Source organism: Cornus florida, unplaced genomic scaffold (genome assembly GCF_030987335.1).
Source record: "Cornus florida cultivar Cherokee Brave unplaced genomic scaffold, ASM3098733v1 CherokeeBrave_3.0.0_Hap2_Chr02, whole genome shotgun sequence".
Classification (NCBI taxonomy): Eukaryota; Viridiplantae; Streptophyta; class Magnoliopsida; order Cornales; family Cornaceae; genus Cornus; species Cornus florida.
Genome location: NW_026775572.1, coordinates 24,976,898 through 25,000,363, shown reverse-complemented (window position 1 = coordinate 25,000,363; position 23,466 = coordinate 24,976,898). Strand labels below are relative to the sequence as shown.

The 23,466-nt window shown below is 35.3% G+C and overlaps 1 protein-coding gene across 1 annotated transcript; it reads left to right on the top strand.

Annotated features, from left to right (window-relative positions):
- Positions 1 to 1,186: 1,186 nt before the first annotated feature.
- Positions 1,187 to 22,710, top strand: LOC132294332 (separase). The gene is made up of 27 exons (XM_059792149.1): positions 1,187 to 2,125; positions 2,255 to 2,432; positions 2,510 to 2,617; positions 3,303 to 3,437; positions 3,550 to 4,052; positions 4,582 to 4,687; positions 4,847 to 4,972; positions 6,678 to 6,971; positions 7,047 to 7,163; positions 7,319 to 7,540; positions 7,641 to 7,751; positions 7,884 to 8,021; positions 8,137 to 8,505; positions 8,605 to 8,694; positions 11,981 to 12,232; positions 12,356 to 12,479; positions 12,604 to 13,434; positions 14,431 to 14,668; positions 15,464 to 15,566; positions 17,033 to 17,215; positions 18,466 to 18,518; positions 18,612 to 18,844; positions 18,961 to 19,204; positions 19,425 to 19,818; positions 20,408 to 20,647; positions 20,889 to 20,976; positions 21,091 to 22,710. The coding sequence occupies exons 1-27, from the start codon at positions 1,461 to 1,463 to the stop codon at positions 21,609 to 21,611; spliced, it is 6,666 nt and encodes a 2,221-aa protein (XP_059648132.1). The 5' UTR covers positions 1,187 to 1,460; the 3' UTR covers positions 21,612 to 22,710.
- The last annotated feature ends 756 nt before the right edge of the window (positions 22,711 to 23,466 follow it).

Below are 23,466 nucleotides of genomic sequence, written 5' to 3'. Positions count from 1 at the left end.
TCCAAGACTATAATAGCCTCATGGTACATTACCCTATCCCAAAGTAGAAGGTTTGAGTATCTATAAGAGAGGGTATAATTGTAATAGGCCTATGAGATTATTGCTAAGGTAAAAGAAAAAATATATTTAGGAAGGGCGACTATTAATAATAAATATATAGAGATAATAGATTTAGGAGGTATATTATTACTCCGATGGCTGAGTTAAGAGAGAGTATTAGACCTTAAAAAAAAAAAAAAAAAAAAAATGCATTTGTGCATTTGAAATTAATATTTTAGAACAGATGGTAACGACAACTATAAACTTAGGTGGTATATAATTATATATGATAAAAAATTACAGATACACGAGTAGGAAGTAAGAAGTTATTAGTTTGCATAAAATGTTATAGACAGATTAGCGAGTCAAAACTAACAAGCAATAAATTAGTATAAATAAAATTTTAAAATAATTATAATTGGAAAAAACACTTGTAATAACAAATGAAAAAAAATAATGACCGTTATGATCGAGACGTTGGCTACGAGCAGCTGCAGCGGGCTCTTCATAGCCCAATTTCAGCGAGAGAGAGGGGCTTTGGACGTGCAGCTGGCTTTCAAAATTGGTAGGGCCCATTTTTGTTCGCGGGGCATTTTTTTTTTTTTGTTTTTCCTTCAAAACGGCGCCGTTTGGGCTGCCCCTCATTTGTCTTATTTTGCAGCTACTCAAACAGTAAGGCAGTGTTTGGCTGAATTTTTTTTTTTTTAAAAAAAACCTAAAAATAGGTTATTTTGAGCTTTTTTTTTTAAAATAAAAAATAAAATAAAATTCATTAAATAAAAAATATATTGTTGAGGCACTGTTTGTCAAAAATAAATTTTATTTGCGCCAAAAATAAATAAAAAAAACTTTTTTGCACTGTTAAAAATATAACCGTTATGAATATAGCAGAAAAGTAAAAAAAAAAAATTTAATTTTAATTTTTTATTATTATTTGTTTTGGGGAGTGAAAATTCGGAGAGTTTGATAGAGTGTATGTTTTTGAAAAGTGAAAGTTGTTATCGTGGATCTTGAAATTGTTGACGCGACCTTTAAAAAAGTTGATGTGATATTTTCAGAGAGTCAAATTTCAAAGAGACGGTGCAAATGGCCTAATAACAATTCCCCGGCATTCGGCGTCAACCCGAGGCTCCTAGCGGTAAGAGGGAACGGTGCAAATCGGTTGTCATTGTCTCTAACCACAACACACCGGTCACGCTACCTTTCCTTCTTCCAAGTCCTCTCCTGTTTTGAAGTTTCATATTGGCGCCCTTTTACACTTTCTCTCTCACACACACTGACACACATAGAGACTCTCTCTCACACACTTACACAGAGGGACTCTCTTTCTACATCTCTCACACTCACACACTTACACAGAGGGACTCTCTTTCTACATCTCTCACACTCACACAGTCTCTTTCTATCCCCCTCTCTCTCCAATGGATTCCGACGCCGACTCTCTCATCTCCAAACTCGATAGCTCCGATATCATCAATATACACCGTCTCTTCTCCGACTACCTCCATCCCTTCACCGATCTCATATCCCCGAAACCCAAGAAAACCAAGAAACCCTCAAACACCCTCGGACAAGACCACTCATCCACTCTCCGATCCCTCTCCAAGAAGTACCTCCCCGTCCTCAACCGCGCCCTATCACTCATCCCCAAACGCCTCTCTAAAACCCCCAAACTCGACGAACAATTGGGTCTCCAATTATTCGATACTTACAAGCTGTGTTTGAATTGCTTGGATTGCATTTCTTCGCAGCTATCTGGTAAACCCTATTCTGTTCACCTCCAGAGGGTTCGGTTGATGCATTGTTTTGAGGGATGGGGACGGTACAAAGATGCTGAAAGTGAAGGGTATTTGATGCTTGATAATCTGAGGGGTATGGAGGTTGGAGTTTCGGGTTCGAAAAAGGCAAAGCCCCAGAAGCGACTTCTTCCAGATTTTAAGGGAGAGAATGTCGATTCTGAATTTACTTATTTGGTTGTGGATATTGTTGTAACTCTTGTCAAGTGCACTTTCATGAATCAAACTAAAGACGAAGGAGACTACAGGAGAGTACTTTCTTTGGTGGATGAGGTCACTCCATGGTTCAGGTGTGTAATGGGTTTCTTTTTGGAACTATCAAGCTGCAGAGATTTAGTAGTATATACTTGTGTTGTTTGAGCTGATACGATGTGGTTAACTGATTATTTATTTATTTTTATTTTAATTTGATACTTAAGCGTGTTAGATGCGAATGCATATGAGAAGCTGCATAGGGTTCTAGTGAAATATATTGGTAAATACACTTTATTGTTGGTTGGGAACCTTATGTCATTTGGCGGGGATTTGGTGCGCCGGTTCTGCTTGTTAATCTTCGATGAGTACAGAAGATCATCTATGAAAGATCAAATGCAGAAGGTGAACTATATCCCATCCTCACAACTTAAAATTCAACACATGTTCCTATGTTTATTTAGTTGATATTCTATATGCAGTTTGCTTGTGAGATATGTTCTTCCATAGTCTCACAATATGACAACAAATCTTCAAGTGTCATTGACCTCCTCATGTGTGTGCTGGACACTATGGCCGGTGAATGCAAGGTATTATAATCAAACTTAATAGTCTTTGTTTGGTTTCAGAGTATGTTCATGCTTTACATAAGTCATCTATATATTGTTATTTTTCCAATTATTTAACATTTAGGCTTCAAGCCCATGCCATTTCATGACTTGGTGCTTAATATGAAATGTAAAACTTACTAATCTACGCGTTGTAGTAATAACTATGAGCATAAGATTACATTTTTACATTGCATGGCTAGCGCAATTGGCAACAGAGTTAAACTGAGTCTTATCACCATTACGTGATGTTAAGCATACAAAATTTGCTTCCCCTTTGTGGTTCAACTTGACTCACTAGTTAATCTTGCTATGGGATCTGTTGGGCTTCCCGACCTGAGAACATCATGTAGAACAGGTTTGTACCTTGCATCCTCTTTTCAGCTGTATGAATTCCTTGGAATGTACTCCTCTCAAGCGGCCCAAGTTTGCAAACTTTAGCATATTCTACGGCCTGATTGGGATTCTTCTATTTTGTTGTGATATGAATTTTACATTATTATGAAATACGTGGAACCCTTAATTGAAAATATGCTTTCAGAATTATGACATTACTTGTTAACTATGGAATCTTAATTAAACATTGTTACTTCAATATTTAAAATAATGTTTAAAATGTTTAGATTATTTTCTTTAATGGGAATATAACATTACACATACTTGGCAGGTCGAAGAGGAAAGCACTGCCATGGTTTTTCTTGAATTTGTCTATTATTGTGCTGACCAATGTCAAACTGCAACTACAAATTTGTGTCATTCTATTGCCACACATTTGAACAAAATAGCAGTTGACATTTTTCAGGTATCTTTTTTGCAATCTATCGTTTTCTTCTATGTAAGGCTCTATATGCATCTCTCAAAATTTTGTGTTACAGCCTTCTCTATAACAATGTATTTTTTAATTTGTTCCCCAGGGCTTGTCACCCATTGATCTGATTCTGGGGCTTTATTCTACTGGGTTGTTTATAAATGATTGCAATAGTCAGTCAAGACAGGGTGACTCTACAACCACGAGAAATATGAAGGATCGATCCATGATTGATTTTTTGCTTGATAATGAGGATAGGCTCCAGCACTTGACTGCTTTGCTTGGTTTATTAAAAAGCCATTTTCATACGAGTGGCAAAGAGAACAGCTTGCCATTTAGTACTGAAGTTAAGAATTATGTACATCGAGTGCATTCAAAGATAGAAGCCAATTATGAGGGATCTGGAGTTTTTACACATAAGATTGGAAAGTCTTATATGCTGTCTTATTATAATGCACTGAAATATTTATGCCAGCAACTTGCTAAGTTTGTAAATTCAACACGGAAAGAGATAGTCGGTGAAACTGAAGGTGCTTCGTTTTCTGCAGTACTCTGTGACATTCAGGATGCACTCCATCAGTTCTGTGATGTTTTTCTGTTCCATCACAGGTAGGCTGTTGATATATTCTACAATTTTACTATCCAGACGTGTTTGCACTTGAGCTGCTTGATTAAATATTTGGTTAACCTCCAAAGTTGTAAAGAAACAACCACCTAAATGGATGATACAACAATGATCTGATCTAAAGTTAAGTCCCAGTCATTGATCTTTTGGTTCATAAGGTTTCTTGAAAGACGGCCAAATTATGGGATGGTGAGCAGGACTCTTGTTGCCACCCTTGTGCAACACTCCTTGCCCCACACTCATTCCATTGATTTAGCACTTGAATGTTTTGTTTATTTTCTCTTTTTACTTCTTTCACCCAGACTTAGTTATATCTATTAAAAGAAAATTTCCCTAAGAGTGAATTGTGAGGAATTTTTGGAGCAGTCTTATTGAATATAGTATCTCCCAAGTCATTGAAGACTGAAACCTGTGTTGAGCAAACCATTGTCTAAAATCTCTTCTCGTATTGTTTACTTATGTTAATCAAGTACATCAATAAAAGTTCTTTGCATTTCATTTTTATGGATCCAGTGCATTTGAAAAGCGGAGAGATGCTTGTGATGATAATGACAAAACAGTGCTGAGTGTAGCTGTGGCTGCTTTCACTCTCTCATTCAGAACAAAGCATAATGTCAAGGTTGCCTTTTTTTTATTTATGTTATGATAGAATTACTCAGATTAGTATCTGTCATTTGATGTTGCAACTTTTATTCACCTTAAGTTGTTGCATGAAGGAATGATGTTATTTATTTTTGTTTTTGCATTTAGCTGACTGGCTTGTCCTTTCTTATTGCAGGAGAGTGCAACTTTCATTAAGCATGTTATTGCATGTAATTGGATTCAACCTCATGGGTTAAAGTTTCTCTTTGTGTCTCTTCACAATGTTGGTACTATTTTGTACAGAAATAAGCAATTGAATGAGGTACATTACTATGGAAGATGTGGTTTCATATGGAGTTGCATATGAAGCTATATTTGTTACCAAAATGTTTGATTTTTAAATGGAAAAAAATGCCTCAATTACACTTTTGAAGTGCTCATATTTTTTTTGTTGGGTTGGGGGTGGGGGCGGCAGTGTGGAGAAGTAAGATGATACTTCACAATGTTTAGAGTTTGAACTGTTGTTGTTTAGTTGTGATTGTAAATAATGTTTTTCATCATATTTCTTCTGCTAGTGCCTTTGATTTTGTAGTTCTTTAGGTTGCTTTAGATTATTTTTTCAAATAATTTCTGGAGGTAATGCATGAGGTTTTATATGTTGGATTAGCTGTTATGGTCAAGATAGTCTTATTACTATTCTGGCCTGAACCGCTGGTGTAAGGGTGTTTATGTGTTTCTGGTCCCAGGCTGGACAGAGGATTAATGCTGTTGGGCAAAAACGTGTTCAATAGATAGAGGCTTCAGCACGGTCAAACCCAGGTCTATATTCCAATTCATTGATTTGAGTAATGAGCGATGTCTTGGATGAGTCGTGAGAATTAATTGATGCAATAACTTGTGTTGTAAATGCATACAATAATACATGTTTTGGAAGAAAAGTGTGCTGTGATAATTCATATTTTATATATCTAGCAAAAGGATAATTATGCTACTTCTACAAAGTTAAAAGAAAATTGCTGATTGAATAAGAAGCATGGACATGTCTAAGGATTGATTCCTTGTCAAACAAGTGGTTGACACTGATACTTCTAGACACGTGCATGACTCATTTTGGTACATTTTAATAGTTTTGAACACATTACCAATAGTACTTGGAACTCGCCAACATATGATTGATGAATCTATACATTGGGTTAGGCTCTTTTGGCATGGAAAAAAGAATAGTTGTAAGAACAAAAATCAAATCAAAGGGCTACACTAATCTCATTATAAGTTTAATCATATCTAAAAGCAAAAGATATAGAATGGTTTTATTATGTAAGTGGGTCTGAGAATAGGAAATGACAGAGTAGTCATCAAATTGTGTTTAAATATTATTTATTTATAAACATGCATATCTAAGTACATATGCGCGCGCGCACACACACACGTGTCAGTGCCTCAGTTATGACTTTATATGGCAATGGAGTTTTTGATTATTTATAAGTTACAAAATTTCATTTAGTCAATGGATATTAGATTTAGTTGTCATGAGTTATTGTTGGTCATATATAATCTATGCATATTTTAATGGCGTCTCTGTGTTCTACTTTCTTAAATTTTGTGCGGTTGCTATGTCCATGTCCTGTATCTGTGCTCATGTTTCCTGTGCTCATGTTTCCTGTATTCGTGTTCATGTCCTGTATCCTGCTCATATATGTCACCATCTTTTAATACTCCATATCTCATCTTAAAATACAATGTGCAAAACAGAGATGTCAAGTGTTTTTGTCTTAGTTGATACCCAAATCTTATGCAGAGTAGATAGACAAAACGGCAGCACATATATATTATTATTTGATCATGTTATATCATACATGTATTAAGCACATTGTATTCTAGGGCTTGATTATTATGTATCTAATGTGTAGGGTCTGAAAAATCTGTCACATGATGTTGGAACATAATTACGTATTACCCAATGACTTTTTTAGTTCTGTTGCATTCATGGATTTAGGCTTTCCTTCAGATATCAATGGGTTTTGCAGGCTTCAAAGGTGTTGAAATTAAGTTGCAGAGCATCATGGATCTGTGTATCACATCTTCGTGATATGTTTGTAAACAAATCAAATAGGCCTCACAGTGACAAGACAGAAGATGCTATTGTAGATTTTGTCAGAGAGGCATGCACAGAAAGTGCATTACTTCTGGATGTACTTTATCAATGTGGAAGTCATAAAGTGAATAGAATTATTGGGGATAGTCTTGAAAACTGGTCTGTTGCTGAAATCTTGGTTGAAAGGCTGCCAAGTCCCATAGCTTTGGTGAAACAGTGGGTGAAGGTACATATGAAAGCTTTTTGTTGTCTTTAGTATATTTTGCATGTTTCTGCTGTCTGATTATTACATGGTTTTCAGATAAACTGCAAACTTTGTAAGGATGTGGATGTGGAGCATGGTGCAACAACCATACATTCTTTGCTGTCATCTTCTCTGAAAGTGTCAAAAAGGACCCTCGGCATATTATTAGAGCAGGTTTGGCCTTTCCCCCTCTTCTTTTGTAGTCTCATTTTTATGTTTCTATTACACATCTAACTTTGATTTTGATATCTTTATTTCCTTACTTTTAATAGCTATTTTGCTCATCTTTTTTAATTTTTTATTTTTTAAATAAAAAAAACTGCGTTCAGGAGCTTCTGGCATACAAAGAAATGAATTCTTTGAACCCAGTATTCTGTCAGAGAATGAAAATGGAGATCATAGACATCCTTCTGGGAGAGGTGTATGTTACAAATGATAGCTGTTTACAAAAATCTAGAATTCTTATTGCAAAAGCAAGGGAATTAAGGGCCACTGGAGTTGAAGGTCTAAATGGTTGTATTCAGTGTTTGTCAGAAGCAATATCCGCTATGGTGAGTTATTCTGCTAATTTATTCTTTGTCTTGTTGCTTTGTCAATCACCAGTTTTAAATTCTTTGCTATGTAAATGACATAAAGTTGTTACTGAAACAGAAGGACATGTATGGTGAAAACTGTAGCCTGAGTGTTCCAGTACGTCATCAATTAGCTGTTGCATATTGCTTCCGTGCACTGTGTACCCAGGAGGCTGAACCAAACTCAAAGGTGTTATTGCATAACATGCTACTTCCAGAATTTCATAATTTCCACTAAGAGGCTTTATTTCTTCATTAGATATATATGTTACAGTGGAATTTGTTATTTTTATATAATCTGCTTGGTTTTTGTTCCAAACAGAGAATTTTTGAAGACCTTCATGAGGCATTAAGTCTATGGTTGAGTCCAGATCATTGCAATGCAGATGACCACTGTAATATTGCGTCTGAAAATATGTTGACTTTGTTGTATCATGTTGTTGATTTGTTATCAATGAAGGTAAGCGCTATGAACTTATTGTAACTGTAGAATTTGCTGGAGTGTTGAATATGGAGGCTTTGGCATGTTTGTGATTTTATTGCCTCATTATTTTCTCTTGCTTATGTAATTCCAGGGCTTCACAGAATTCCACTCTGACATATACGAGCTGATAATCAGATTGTTTAAATGGAAGAATGTACCACTAGAGAAGTGTTTGGCCACGTTGTGGGAGTACAGAAGGCTTGGCCATGCCCTTTGTGCTTCACCTGTAAACGAGGCATTCATCTTGATTTTATCACAGCATTGTGGTGAACTTTCTAAGTCTATTGATTTCTGGATAAGTTGCATGAAGGGATCATGGCCGTTACAAATGGGGTTTCAACAGAACTTCTCTTTTATGTTTACTATCTTCTCCCAAGGTTCTTATAACCACGAGAGTTCTTTCCGATCAGATACCACGGTTGAGGAAGTCAAGCAGGCTGCTTTGGGTCTTATTTCCACTGTAAGATTTTTTTTTTACAACCACTGTGAAATCTTTTGCCCTATATCCTTCCAGAAAAGTTCTGTTACATCTGTTAATCTAGTGTTTTCTTTCCTTTAGGTTCCCCAGCCTACTGGTTCAGTTTTTGTTGCTGCACATCTCTACTATGACTTGTGCGGAAGACTGACTTCAAATGGCCGATTGATGGAGGTAACTTACAATAATTTTGCTTCCATATTTTTTTAGTACCAAGTTGGGTCTCCAATAAATTTCATTTCAAGAGAAATTCTAAGGCTTGGATTCAAAATATTTTATACCATGAAGAGAGTGGATTACGTTTCATCCTTACATGGTATGTTAATGTCCTTCTTTTCCTTTGAATTTTGTTTTTCAACTCTCCATTTTCTGAAATACTCCCTATCAGTTCGCAAATATCATGAGATAAATGAGTCCCTTGTTTTTTGGAATATTATGTCCCAAAATGAAGAATATACTGAAATAATGAGAAGCAATTATATCTTGTCTTGTTTTTGTTTGATCTACAGTTGGATTAATGCATGTTGTGTATCCTCAATATCACATTAATTGGAAACGGCTAAGTGTTTCATCCATAATATCAAATATGTACTTTGAAAACTAATGAAATGGAACTCTTATTTGGAGCCTTCGATGGCTGATGCAGCCTCTTAGTAGTTGATGTTTAGGTTGGCTTGGGTATTTAGCTGGCATTGCTGACATGGATAGCACAAAACTGCATTTTATATACCTTTTTCTTGAGGCCTTATTTACCTTTATTTTTGTCAAATCACGGTCAAATAAAACTTCTTTATTTTCTCCCTTGGCCTTTTGCTCCTTACCAACTAAATTTAAGGTCATTACCCAGTATTCCTCCTGTTTATGAGGGTGATGGGAGGTGAAAACATGAGGAAGATCTAACACTTGGAATATTTTTTGTTCATAGGGCTGCTCTCAGTCTGAGCTTTTATCACTGCACCAAGCAATGATCCTAATTCAAGATTTTTTCAGTAAGTTCCAGTTGGTTGGAAGTTACACTTGCAACATCCTCATTCATGCAATTGAATTGAAATTGCTCCTGTCAGGGCAATAGCTCTTGGTCACACTCGTTTGTAGTAACCACGGTGGTGTCATTGTCATCACCAACTTTCCAATCGAAAACTCTGTAAAGCTTCTCCAGTAAAAAGTACTGAAATTATTATTTCTAATAGAATAAGAAGGGGTCTATTTGGGGACTTGAAGTTGTGATTCGTGTAGAGTTGAAATCGTATGAAATGGAGGAAGCTAAAGAGACAATGGTTGACATATTAGCTGTTCAATAATCTATATGGTTGTGTTTAACAACTAGTTTTATATTTGCCATGTATTTATTGCATTTGTTCTAATCAAGGTTTGCACTTTGCAGTCGCTGTGTAACGGAATTGGCCTTGTATCAATTTTATTAATGGAATCGGTTTTCGCAGTCGTGAATTTTTTTTTGACCTTGCACATAGGGCAGAACATATTTTGATGCACAACTCTTTACACCATAATTCAATAATGATGAAATTTTTGTGAATTTTGTTGATTTTTTAAAGATCATATAATAAAATAATAAACTAATTCATGAATTCCAAGTTAACATCGTTATCAACAATGTTTATTAGTTATATTTTTTACGAAATTAATAAACAAAAACCAAGTAATTATGAAAAATTCATTCCACATATTATGTGTTGAAAAATAATGCCACATTGAATAGTATTTAAAACAATGCATGGATGCCTAGAGATTCAGAGAATTAAGACTTAGAATTGAGAATAAGATAAGCCTCATTAAACATTCTTTCCCATATACGTCGCCAAACCACTAAATAGAGTCCCATCCCAACAGATTGGATCCTAATCATCATACCATTGACCGATATATACATAAGAACAGTGTGATTATAAGGTAGGCATCATTCCCACGTCGGAAATGAATCAAGGAGAAGTGGGCAAAGGAGCTATATAAAAGTAATAGATGAGAGGGAAACTAAGACTTAACACATATGTGTCCCACATCGGAATTGAATTAAGGAGATGTGGGTAAGGAGTAGTATAAAACCATACATGAGAAGTTAACTTATGCTTGTCAAAAATGGATCTTACAGTAATTTTTTTTCATTCATGTTGAACCGGCAGGCCCTAAGAGAGAACTGGCCGGTTCTCGACCATAACGAATCGGCCAGTTCTTTGTGAACCGGCCAGTTCGTCTGTGAGTCTCGGGGCATGCTGATATATTAGTGAGTCTCGGTATCAGCTCTTTGATTTTCTGTTCCGAACCAGCCGATTCGGCGAACCATGGTTCCTATAACGTCATAAAAAGTTGAAGTTTTGTGTCTGCGTCAGCCTATATAGGATTGCTTAGTAGTTTTGGATAACCTTTGCAATCTTATTTATTTTATTTTTCTTTTGTCTTTGTGCCTCTTGAAGCAAGGGAGCAAGATGGCAGTAGTGGGTAACTTATCCAATAGATATTAGTGACTGGCAAATGGATCATCTAAAGATCAATATTGTTTCAACTTTTTAAAATATATGCTATATTCTTCAAGTCTTGTATCAAAACTAAATAATTTTACAGAAAATATGACTTATAAAATTTAATGTTAAAAGACCGCCTCACTTTGATATGTATCGTCAATTACAAACTTTATAATAGATTCTAAGAGTAGTCTTCATTCAATAAACTGGAATACAGAATTTAAGCATCCTGCTTTATTTTATTGGTATTATATTATGACTGAGTTTTGATCATCATGCATTCTGTTGTATGTTTTATCTTCAATAATATTTATATAATAATTAATTGCAATTCTGATGATCAATAGGTATCTCTAAAATTTTAATCATATTTTGAGAATGCTGCATTTACCAGACATATTCACTACTGTGGCTAAGAGAAACGATACGAATCAATTATGAAGTTTCTAAGCTCTGCATGGATACACATCTATAGCAGCCTTGCAAGTTTAACTTCATTTTTCCTGTTGGCCCTAGTTTGGCAGTGCTCAGCCAACACAAATCTCATCCATGCTGACTTGTTACTCACGCTGTAGTGTTTCCTCAATGGAATTACTATTTTTTCCTCTTCTTGCTCTGAGTGTACTTTTTGCTGTTTAAATATGTACGCGTTTAAGGGAGTATATTTTTAATTTCCTTCGTCAGTGGTATAAAAATTCTTAACCAAAATTTTGTCATCTGTTATTAATCTCTGCGGCCTCCTCACCCCCCCTCTGAATTGTTTTTATCTTGGATTTATAAATACAGTGGCTTGAAAAAATACATGGGGATGTAAGTCTAATGATTTTACTATATGTCGTTGTAAATCATTGAACAGGTAGAGTTCTCACCGATTCTGGCTTACTATTTTTTTCTCTTTTAAATGATTGTACTAAAAAGATGTGTCTTTTTGTTGGTCATCGATAACCTCCTCTAATGAGTTCTTCCAACTCGATCTGTAGGCTCTTTCATGTGCAAAAGAAGCCCATCGTTTACGTAGCCAACTTCTCAAAGAAAAATTTATGTTCTCTGGGGAGCAGCAGAATAACAATGGATACACCATTCAAAAGCCTCGTTACAGTCTTAGTACTTTCCACTTGTATAGTTCAGTGGCTACAGCGATTTGGTCCAATAGTAATAGTTCATTCGATTTGGAAGCTTCAATTCTTACTCCATGGAATGTACTTCAGTGCTATCTTGAAAGCACTTTACAGGTTTGAGTTGTCTCTGCCTCAAATATTTTAATTCAGAATTCGAGCATGAATTCAGTGTGTTCTACCAACTCCTTAGTTGCTATTGTACTGTAAATTGGTATTTTAATCACTCATGTAAAACAGGTTGGAATTATCCATGAGATGATTGGAAATGGATCTGAGGCTGAAGCTTTTTTATTGTGGGGGAAGGATATCTCATGTTATCAAGGGTTGCCGTTTCTCATAGTTGCCTTTTCTTCTGTTCTAGGTAAATAATTCAAATTCTTTTTTCTTCTCTCTCTTCTCTTGTCCGGTCTGTGTCATTCGCGCTCTACTTGGTTGGGAAGAATTTGTAACCGGCCAACTTATTGTCTGCATCTAAACTTTTTCAGGAAGATTATACCGCAAGCAAAAGCTTTGGGAGTTGGCAGATAAGGAACTTCAAACTGCCAAGCAAATATTGGCAGATAGCTGCACTGGCATTTCTTGTTTGAAGTGCAGGGTGGTCCTGGAAGTTAATATTGATCAGGAACTTGGAGACTTATTTAGAAGCCAGTTCGATAGTGATACATGCGATCCTTTTCTAAGGAAATTGTATGATTCTGAAAATTTGTACAAATCAGCATTGGAGAAGCTAAATATCTCTGAGTGGAAAAACTCTGTTAGTAATCCTGAGGAGACAAACACTGGGAGTACTGCAACTCTTGATGCTTTAGTCAAGGAGGTCAGGCATGGTGTTAATAATTCTTTCTCTCATAGGATAAACCAGTCAGATATTGGTGCCTTTCCTACTATAGGTGAAGGGCCAGAAATAGACATGGAAACCAAAAAGTGTAGGAAGACTAAGAGAGCACCAAAGCCTTTTCCACAGGAGCAATGCTTGATATCAGAGCATAATTCAAGGATGACTCGGTCCAGATATCGTTCTTCTCAGGAAAATAGTGAAAGTATTCCCGATAAAGTACAAACTGGCCTTACTAAGCATTTAGACAGTGAACACATATTTGGTTGCCCTGATGCTCTTAGGCAGAGAGGGCCACTCTCAGAAATTAAATGTTCCACGACCAACTGCGGAGGTGAACTCACATGCGTTTGCAATAAATTGAAGTGTTGGTATTGTTTTCCCAGGGAAGTTATTGAATCTGGGTCGATAAACAGTCTTATTCATATAAAATGGGAGTTTATTCGCAGGCAACTAACTCTGAGGCTACTCACCAGCATAGGTATTTCTAGAATATCATTGTACACATTATTCATCTCAATTGCATGTTACATACTCTATAAATACTGAAAATAAGTGAAGTAAAAAAATCAGGAAGAAGTAAAAGAAAGATTAAATAATGATAGTTAAAATATGGTGGCATTAATTATACTATTTCTTGCCCTTTTAGTTTGTCTACATTTATGTTTTTTAACTTGACTTATAGAATATTGATCCATAACTTGTTCTTATTCTCACTCCCCATAAGAGACCATGAAGATGACTTCTTAATATGATTTTCTTTTTATACACTCTTTTTTGTTTTTATAATGCATTTCAATCTTTTTGTCATTAATTAAAATTATATCATGTATTCTTTTAGAGGACATTGTGTACATGCATAAGATGACGTTTCACTTTAAATGTAGGGATATGGCTCTCGCTATAATTGTTGAAATGTTCGTACCCCTTTTCCTTGAACAACAAAGTCTGATTGTATTTGTAGACTTATGCATCTATTAAATTTTTTCAACTATTTTTTTGTAGTTGAAACCTTCTCTCTCTCTCACTCACTCACTCAAACACAGAGAGAGAGAGAGAGTGTTGTGTGTCATTGACAGCCCTATTTCACAAGGTATTAAAGCATGCAGTAGATGGTAAGCAAAACAGCTATGTGGTTGTTCATATAGTGAAAATTTAACATTACACCGAAGTTGAACACACTGAAATTATGCTAGAGCTATAACCAAATAACCAATATGTGTTCAATTAAAGGATGATCTGGTCATCACTTTTCATCAATGCATATGTGCGTTTCCTTTGTTTTGTTGATTTATTGGTGAGAAAATTTTCCCTTCCATAATCAGTTTAGACTGAAGGGCAAGCAATGTTAATCATTGACTTAAAGGGTGGCAGACTGCAATATGGCTGCCATTAATTGTAGCTAGGGCTGAATTTTGAAATCCATAATATAGTGTCACACCCTCTTGCTTTTTTCCTTATGATTTTGTGTGGGCAGGCAAATGCTTGGGGATTCGTGGTGAAATTCATGAAGCACATGAAATACTTATGCAAGGCATATCTACCCTGGTCAGCAGGAATCCATTTTGTCCTATAAACTCTTCTGTTCCATTCACTTTCTTGCTCGACTTAATTGGGAAGGATATCCCAGGAGATGCATTTACAGTTCAACATGCAGTGATACTTTATAATATCAGTTGGCTTACAGTGAAAAGCTATCCATGCCAACGAACCAGGTGTGCTTTGAAAGCATGTAAATATCTGTCTGCGTCTCTGTTTTGTACAATGTGTATACAGCTGTCTCAAATATTTGAGTTATCTCATGCAGTTCAATCTGGTACCATGCTTAAAGCAACACGATATTTTTTAAATATTCAAATGTCAACTAATTTGTTGGAAAATGGAAATTCAAATGTTAACTAATTAGCTTTTGATGCTGATTCCTGTGAAAGTGATGTTTATGAGGTTTTCTGCCTTGATTTTATATTTTATGTATTAAAACTAATAAGACATCTCAATGAACATTGACATTTAATTTTTGGAAGGCAAACTAAGTTACTTTAACCTCCTTAAAACTTGGTTCAGTGAATCACCTTGGTCATTTTTTATTTTTATTTTTTTAAATAAAACTAATACGGCAACCTAATGAACATTGATCTTTAAATTAAGGAAGACAATCCCTTTGCAAACTTGGTTCTGTTTGGCTTTATACATTTGTTGAAGTTGTTGCTAAATGAACAAGATGTTACTTTTTAACAAAGATGCACAACTTTTGCTAAGGGATTGGTTGAATGAAAAATCGACACTGCTTTGGTCCAAAAACTTTTCAGAAGTATGTTATCTAACCATTATTTGGAGATCAATCCAAGGACTGCAATCTATTTACTTTAGACATTGACGTGCACACATTTTTGAGGGAGTGTTGTTGTATTCTTTTTTCCAGATTTAATTAGTTTTATTGGTGCTTCACAGCTGCCTTTGGTTTGACTAATTTCATGTTCCTTTCAATTTTCGTTCATTATGTTTAACAGGATCAATTGCTGTGACTTGTCAAACATTCAGATACAAAGAATTGTTTCCTGGTTGATGCTTTCTTTCGTACTCTGCCGTGAGGTTCCTATACTTTTCCAAAAGGTCAAACCGTGCTTTATTTTTGTTTTCATTGTTGTTGTTGTTATCAACATTGGTGATGATGAAAGGAAATTAAAATTTATTGAATAGGGTAAAAATGGTGAGGGAACAAAATATTTTTTAATAAACAAGAGGAAAGCTAGTCAAATAAATCCATAATCAGATTCACAACTACCATCAATTTCTTTATCCTCAAGGAGGACAGGGATCACCTGTGCAAGATATTGTGGGATAAGCCCATCTGTCGTACAGTTGTCCCATCTTCATTAGCAGACTTAGAAATATACAAACTCTCCTTTTAAAGAAGTTTATGGTGTAATGCGCACCTATCAGACTTATATTTGGTTCTCTCATTTGAAGAGGGTGGTGGGGAGGGGATTTAATCTTTATGGGCAATACTTAATTGCTACAGGAGAGGAGTTAATTCCTCTCTTATCTTTAAACAATGCTCAAAGGAAGCGCATTAAAATCCGTGGTTGTGTAGGCCTGTGGTAAAGCAAATGAATGAGCAGACTACTATAAATTCTTGGCCTCCTACTGCTTGTCCTTTTTGATTCTCTCATTTTTAGGATCTAGACTTGCATACTTGTCTTGACAACCACATTTTGTAAGATCCTGCTGTTTAATGTAATTATTCGGATTGTTTTGGCAGTTACACTAATCTGCATAATATTTTTGAAAAAATTGTCCATGGTGGTTGCGCTGTGGCTTGACGGCAATTTTTAGTGGTGCTTGTGGCTCGGTATATATTTTGTTTCAAGTCTTAGTCACTTTGAGCCCAATTGTTGATTTGATGTGAACTTGGCTCTAAAATAAATAAGTAGTAGTATATATTTACATATTTGGTAGGCAGGTAGAGTCTAGGTTTTGTGGGTGATGGTAAAAAAATAAAGCTTTTTAATAAGTATTATATAATCTTTAAAATAATGGCCAAGGGTGGGCTCAGTGCACGGGGCTCCCACCAATGCGGGGTATGGGGAGAGTCCAATGTATGCTGCCTTACCTCCGCGTGTGAAGAGACTTTTTGCTGTTTCAAATCCCTGACCTCTGGGTAACAATGGAGCAACCTTATCATTTTCATAATATACTGCTGAAACCATTTTCAGAGGTCTTTAAACATTGGAAAACATCAATTTATATTGGATTTAGTTGCAATCTGTCCTTTATCCAAGCTTTGCATTGATCTTGGATGGTGTTAAGATGTTATACGCTTGTCCGAGAAGATTGCATTCAACTCAGAATTCGGCCTCAGTTCTTACATAGCAGGATGTAATTAATTAGATTATACGAATCCTTTCCAAATCCTAATTATCTCATGCCCAAGAATTCATGCATTGCAATAAATACTAGTTGTAACTCAGTTGCGTTAATGTTTATGCAATTCTTTTTCTCATCTGCCATATGGTTTGCTTTTAAGTTTTATGTTATTGTGGTGATTGACTTTTTGGTCCTTAATAATAATGCAACAGGTATCCAGGTTGCTGGCTACTCTGTACATACTTTCTTCCTCATGTGAACCTTTTTCTCTGTCTTCATCTACTTCCAAAGCACTCTCCGTGAGTCACTGGGCTTCATATTTTCATCAAGCTTCACTTGGTACCCATCATAATCACCAGCTCTGCTCAAATATTATTGGGAAGCATAGAGTTGAGGTATGTATTTGGGCTTAATTCTAGTTATATAGTGTCTTACAAGGCATTAAGTTCTTGCACCTTTAGTTCCCTTCTCTTTAGCCCCACCATTTTATTTTGGTGCTTAATATATGAATTCTGTTCTTTTATTTTAAACACCTTTTGTTTTTGTTTGTATCTTTTTCTTTGATGCTTATTAGGAGTGAAGGCGGTATCTATGAAGTGTGTAGTTCATGCATTTACCAAAGGTGGTGTAGCCTAGTGGTACCTCCTCTACCTCCCAAAGTGGGAGGTCGAGGGTTCAAGTCCCCATAGGGGCATGTGGGTGTGTGTGTTTCTTGCCTCCTGTGAATTGAGATTTGAGAATAACTTGTTATCTTTTTTTTTCTCTCTGAAAACTATTACAGTTTTTCACGAGTGTAACACATGCTACATGCAATCAAAGTTATTATTTTCTTTGATGGCTAGAAGTTAAACACGGCTCTGCTTTCCTGGAGACTTCAGTCAGTTTATTATTGTGTCTTTGCAAAAGTTTGTGGAGCTTTGTTCCCATGATCATATCTCTTTATTCACATGGGTTTTTACTCTGTGGCCTTCAGTCTTATTATTAGATCTGCCCTTGTCTTTAGTTATCCCCTCTAGAAAACCTAGGTTATATTTATTGAATGATATAGAAGAAAACATGCACTGTAAAGAATTATATGGAAGGCATATGCTCTGGGAGGTTGAATAAAAGTGTTGCAAGTATCCCAGAGATCCTAAATTTAGTGACCTCGAACTGTTTAATAGGCATCCTTCCCCATCAAAGATGTAATTGCTCGCCTTCTTCTCCTTGTTCTGTTCTGGGTAGAAGTAGAAGCAGGAGGAAAACAAACCTGATAAGATATTGTCCCCTGTTCTTTTGGATATGTTTGTAACAATAATTTTGTATACACCAACCCTTTCCTGTTTCTGCGTTAGCTTCCTGTTTGCAAATTTAGAAGCTAATGAATACAATTTTGAACTCTTATGCCACTTATTGTGCAGAATTAGATTGACATGTTGAAAAGACTCTCTAATTTTGTTTCTACTTTCTTCTTCATTATCTCCTTTTCTTTGAAGAGGCATCATATCTTACTTTATACCAGCAAATGAGAAGCACATACCATGTCTTTAAAAATTATTACATAGCTCTTTGTCCATACTCCTTTTTTTTTTCTCTTCTTTTTCGTGCTCTTACTTCATGGTATTGTTACTTATTTATTTCATTGTTAATTTTTTACAATTTTCAGGGTTCTTGTCTTCGTGGCTCTTCGATCAATTCAGATATCCATAACTCACTCAGGTTTTGGCTGCACTTGTTCTTAAATGAAGTGAAATCTGGTTCAGATCACAGTTTAGCTAATTGAGTTTCCCCCATTTTCCCCTCCTCCTGCAGGCTTGCACCTGAATCGCTTGAAGAACTTGAAGGATCTGTTTTAAATTTTTTTAAGGGTCTTCCTTGTAGCACAGTCATTTGTATTAGTTTGCTTGGAGGTGCTTATACCAATTTATTGAGAGAATTGCTATTTTATCCTTCCTCCTCCGTCCATGCATGGATTTTATTATCTCGCTTGAATTCAAGCAGTCAACCTGTTGTTATACTTCTGCCTGTGGATTCAGTTTTAGAAGGTAATTTGCTTTTATATTAGTATATGGAGCTTTGTTGATATGCAACATTTATAAATGCAATAGTGCTCATGTGTATAAGTTAAAAGATACTGATATTTATTGTATAATGCCATCAGAAGCTTCAGATGAGGACGGAAATTCTGACTCTTCGAACCTCTTTGAGGGCAAACATTTTGAGAAGCAGTGGCACTGTCCTTGGGGCTCCACTGTTGTTGATGATATAGCCCCGGGGTTTAGACTTATATTGGAGGAAAATTACTCATCGTCATCAACTTCTTTTTTGGAAGATTCGAAAAAGAATAGGTCATTATGGTGGATGTGGAGAAAGAGGCTTGATCAACGTCTTGGTAAATTTCTGAGGTAGGTCCCCTCTCCCAAAATAATCCTATTTATAGCTTTCTTTGTTTTTGGACATCAATAGACTCATTAGCATGCAATTAGGACTAGTGGCTCTTGCTACACACAGATCCTGTTGTTTTTGTTCTTGATAAAATCCTAAATTATGAAATCATCTCTACACTGTTTAAAATTAATTATTATGTTGAATGCCCTCCTGTCATATCCTTACACCTTTCTTCAGGGTTTTGGAGGATACATGGTTTGGCCCCTGGAAGTTCTTGCTTTTAGGGGAATGGTCAGAGTGCAGACACCTGGATTCAGTACAAAAGAAACTGGTGCATGATCTGAAATATAAATATAAAATGGATGTACAAGATAGTCTTCTTAAGGTCATCCTTGAAGGTGCAAAGTATACCTGTGAAAACGAAGAATGTGTTTTACAGCTAATTTTGAACCAAGGATGCTATGTTGGGGTGGGATATGAGCGAGGAAGGTGTGGGACATCATCTCGTGTGCATGATGGAGTTGAAAGTCAATCGCACATGATCTTCAAACGAATATTTGAAGCGGCCAATGAGGTTGAAGTGTGTGAAGATAGAGAGCCAGTAATACTGGTGCTGGATTCTGAGGTGCAGGTGAGTCTTTGATTTTTTTTAAAAAATTTAGTATTATTTTATTTTATTTTTTTGTGGGTAAATAGGTGGGCCTATGAGTTGTTCGTTCTTTTTTTTTTTGGTTGCATTTGAAGATTTAAATTGTCTACTTATTAGTTTAATCTTATGGTGTTATAGATGGTTATGGCATTGAAATTTATGCTCTAGGTTTAAGGCGTTTTGAGGTTGGGGATCAAAGAGTTTCTGTTTTCTCTTATGTATAATTACTGATTCTGAGGTTTGTGTTATCTTGTAAAGATTAGCAACTGGTGAAGTCTATGGAAGTTTGTAAATAAGTATGTTTTACTACCCATAAAATCTCTGGAATTCGACCACTTCAAAGAATGTGCAGTTTTTTTTTTCTTTCTTTCTTTTTTTTTTTCCTTGTAGAAATGCTAGAATTAGTTAATGCTGAATGTAGCATCCAAAAATCTAACATGTTTTGCCGATTGGCCAATCCGAAATGGTATAGGCTTTTATTGGAATTAAGAAAGTGAATTTCCTCGTTCTTATTTTTCTCTTTAAGCTTGTGCTGTTTTTAACTAGCTGGCTGACTGATGATTATGTACAGATGCTTCCATGGGAGAATTTGCCACTTTTAAGAAGCCAGGAGGTTTATCGCATGCCTTCTGTTGGCTGCATCTCTGCAACACTTGATAGGTGCCTTCACCGTAAGGAACAAGTTGGGAGAAATGCTGTCGTCTTTCCACTGATAGATCCCTTGGATGCATTTTATTTGTTGAACCCCAGCGGGGATCTTTCTAGCACTCAGGTTGAATTTGAGAAGTGGTTTAAAGATCAAAACTTGGAGGTAAATTCCAGATATTGATTTTCAGTCAGAAAACAGGAGAATAAAACAAGGAACTTAGAATAAATGTTGTTCTCTATTCATGGACTATTGAAATGTGTTTTCAAGCATATATTTGTACATCGTTGGATCTATGTATCTAGGCATGTTCCCCTTTTGGTCATCTCATGGGACAATGGATGGTGTTGCATATCAGCATCTGCATTAAAATTATTTCTTCTAACGTAATATTTTTGTTGGACAGGGGAAGGCTGGAACTGCACCTACTGTTGAAGAATTGGCGGTAGCCTTGAAAAGCCATGACCTTTTTATTTATTTTGGGCATGGAAGTGGTATGTTCTCCAAAATCGTTCAGTGCATTGCTCTCATCTCTGTGATATTCATATCAACACAGTACAAGTTTTTCCTGGTATTGATGACTGAGTTGTCTATATGTGATTATTCAGGGGCACAGTATATTCCCGGGCATGAGATTCAAAAAGTTGAAAATTGTGCTGCTACTCTCTTAATGGGGTGCAGTAGTGGATCGCTATCATTAAATGGGTGTTATACTCCACAAGGTGCACCTCTCTACTATCTTTTAGCAGGTTCTCCTGTTATTGTCGCTAATTTATGGGAAGTGACAGACAAGGATATTGACCGATTTGCTAAGGCCATGCTTGATGGCTGCGTTAGAGAAAGAGCATCCGCTTCTCTAGATTGTCCTCGGTGCAATTTACTTGCAAAAGAATTTAAGTCCATGCATATAAGTAGAACTAAAGGAAATGCTCAGAAGAAAACCTCAAGAAAGAAATTACTTGAATATTGTGATATAATCAATACATGTAATGATTGTTGTAGCCACAGACCAAAAATAGGTTCATTCATGTTTCAAGCTCGAGAAGCTTGCACACTCCCTTTTTTGACTGGGGCATCACCTGTATGTTACGGCATCCCAACAGGTATACAGAAAAAGAAAGATTTATAGCATTTTATGAATTTGATACGAATCTGACAAGATTTATTTGTAAGAAAATCTTCACTAGGGTCACATATTCCTAGTAACCAAAAGCTGGACTGCACAGTGCAACCACAGTGAGTGAGATTTATCATACACCCCCTTTTTTACTTGTAAAACCTAGTAATTACATCCAAATTGTAACATTTGCTCCTCACATCACTATAGTGTAGATGCTCCGCTAATTTATCATACATTGAGCTTGAAGTCATACGGCCTTTCGTATATTCGATTCAGGAGTATATAATGTATTGTGATTAGCAGTTCGTTGATTCTGTATCATACACTGAGCTAATTGTATATTCAATTCAAGAGTATATAGTGTATTTTGTTTATCTGTTTGTTTATAGATTGAAATTGACTGTCAACTAATTACTCTGATAATCAAATCTTATATTGTTTACGTATCATCTTTCAAGAATTGTAAGCCATTCATACTCTGATAATATGCTACTGTATGGGGTTGCCTTTGTCATGTTGATTCCTGTCAGTTATTTTAATATTGAACTGTTTGTTTTTGTTTCAAGTCTTCAATTTTTGGTTCAGAATGTGATCCCATTTACTAACGAGAGATGGAAATGTTTATGGTAAAAGAAATTTCATATAAAAATTTTGTTTATGGCGATGTGATTCGAATTTTATTTGCTAAAAAAGTAGACAATAAACCTTACTATCATTGTTGTCATGGAGAGTTGAAAAAGTGAAAGAGTAATTGGAACATGGACTTAAAATAGTTCAAACACTTTTGATTTTCTACTCTTTTGCTATTGATTTTCTGTTTTCCTTCTACCAATTAAAACAAGAGAATTAGTAAATCATTTTTTTTACATGTTTTGATTTTCTTCTATGTTATCAACCAAACAAAAAACTTACCTGGACGGGATCATGGGTGATGACTTGTCAAAAAAAAAAAAAAAAAAAAAAAAAAAAAAAAAAAAGATCAACCAAACCAAAAATAAATTTTTTTTTGGTGCAGCAAATGAGTCTATCTCCATATTGTTTAGGGTTGCATTGAGCTTTCAAAAAAACTTGGAGAAGTAGAACTCCAATTTGTCTCATCAACTCAAGAAGCATATAGTGTAGTTTAATTTTTGTTTTTGTTTTATTACAAGTCTCACTTTGATATAATGTAGTCAATGTCTTTCAAAAAATTAAAAATATGTATTGTTTATTAATAATGATTTTCTGAAAATTTCAGGATAATTTAGGGTACATAATATTTTTTCCACATATATAAAATTTATAGGATGGAGTAATAATATGGTTTCTGTTTTTTTAACCAACAATTGGATGTAGCACCTTCAAAAGTTTTAAGAATGCAAATTTGGAGCCATGGGAGCATATCCTAGGAAGTACGAATATGGTACTATGGGGTTTGTTAGCCTTGGGGTATTGTATATGTTTTCATTAATACAATAGAAATACTTTAAAGACTAATAATATAATGTCTATATTAATAAATTTTACTAGTTTTATTCATATCACCGTGAATGAAATCACTAATTTAGATATAAGAGTTAGGTCTTGTTATTTTTGTTTTTATATTATTTTCTTAAGTGATGCATTATATATTTTAAAAATTGCTTCAGAATTGCATTTTTTATAATAACAATTACTCCGTATAAAACTATCTGACCATGTCTTAAAAGTGTTGCAAACTTGTTGCTACTAATACCACAACGATATACTTTGGAAAGGTGTCAACTTTTTGAAATATAACCTCCAATGATAATGACTTAAGATTGGCTTATTTATATATATATTTTGATAAGTAGCTTGTTTTTATATTTGAAAGCATACTTCCGTTTTGTTTCGTATAATATTT

Excerpts from the sequence above, each read along its gene's own strand:
- LOC132294332 (XM_059792149.1), top strand. The coding sequence starts at position 1,461 with ATGGATTCCGACGCCGACTCTCTCATCTCCAAACTCGATAGCTCCGAT. Across the intron at positions 6,972-7,046 it reads TGGTGAAACAGTGGGTGAAG|ATAAACTGCAAACTTTGTAA; the intron begins GTACATATGAAA and ends CATGGTTTTCAG. Across the intron at positions 7,541-7,640 it reads CAGAAGCAATATCCGCTATG|AAGGACATGTATGGTGAAAA; the intron begins GTGAGTTATTCT and ends TTACTGAAACAG.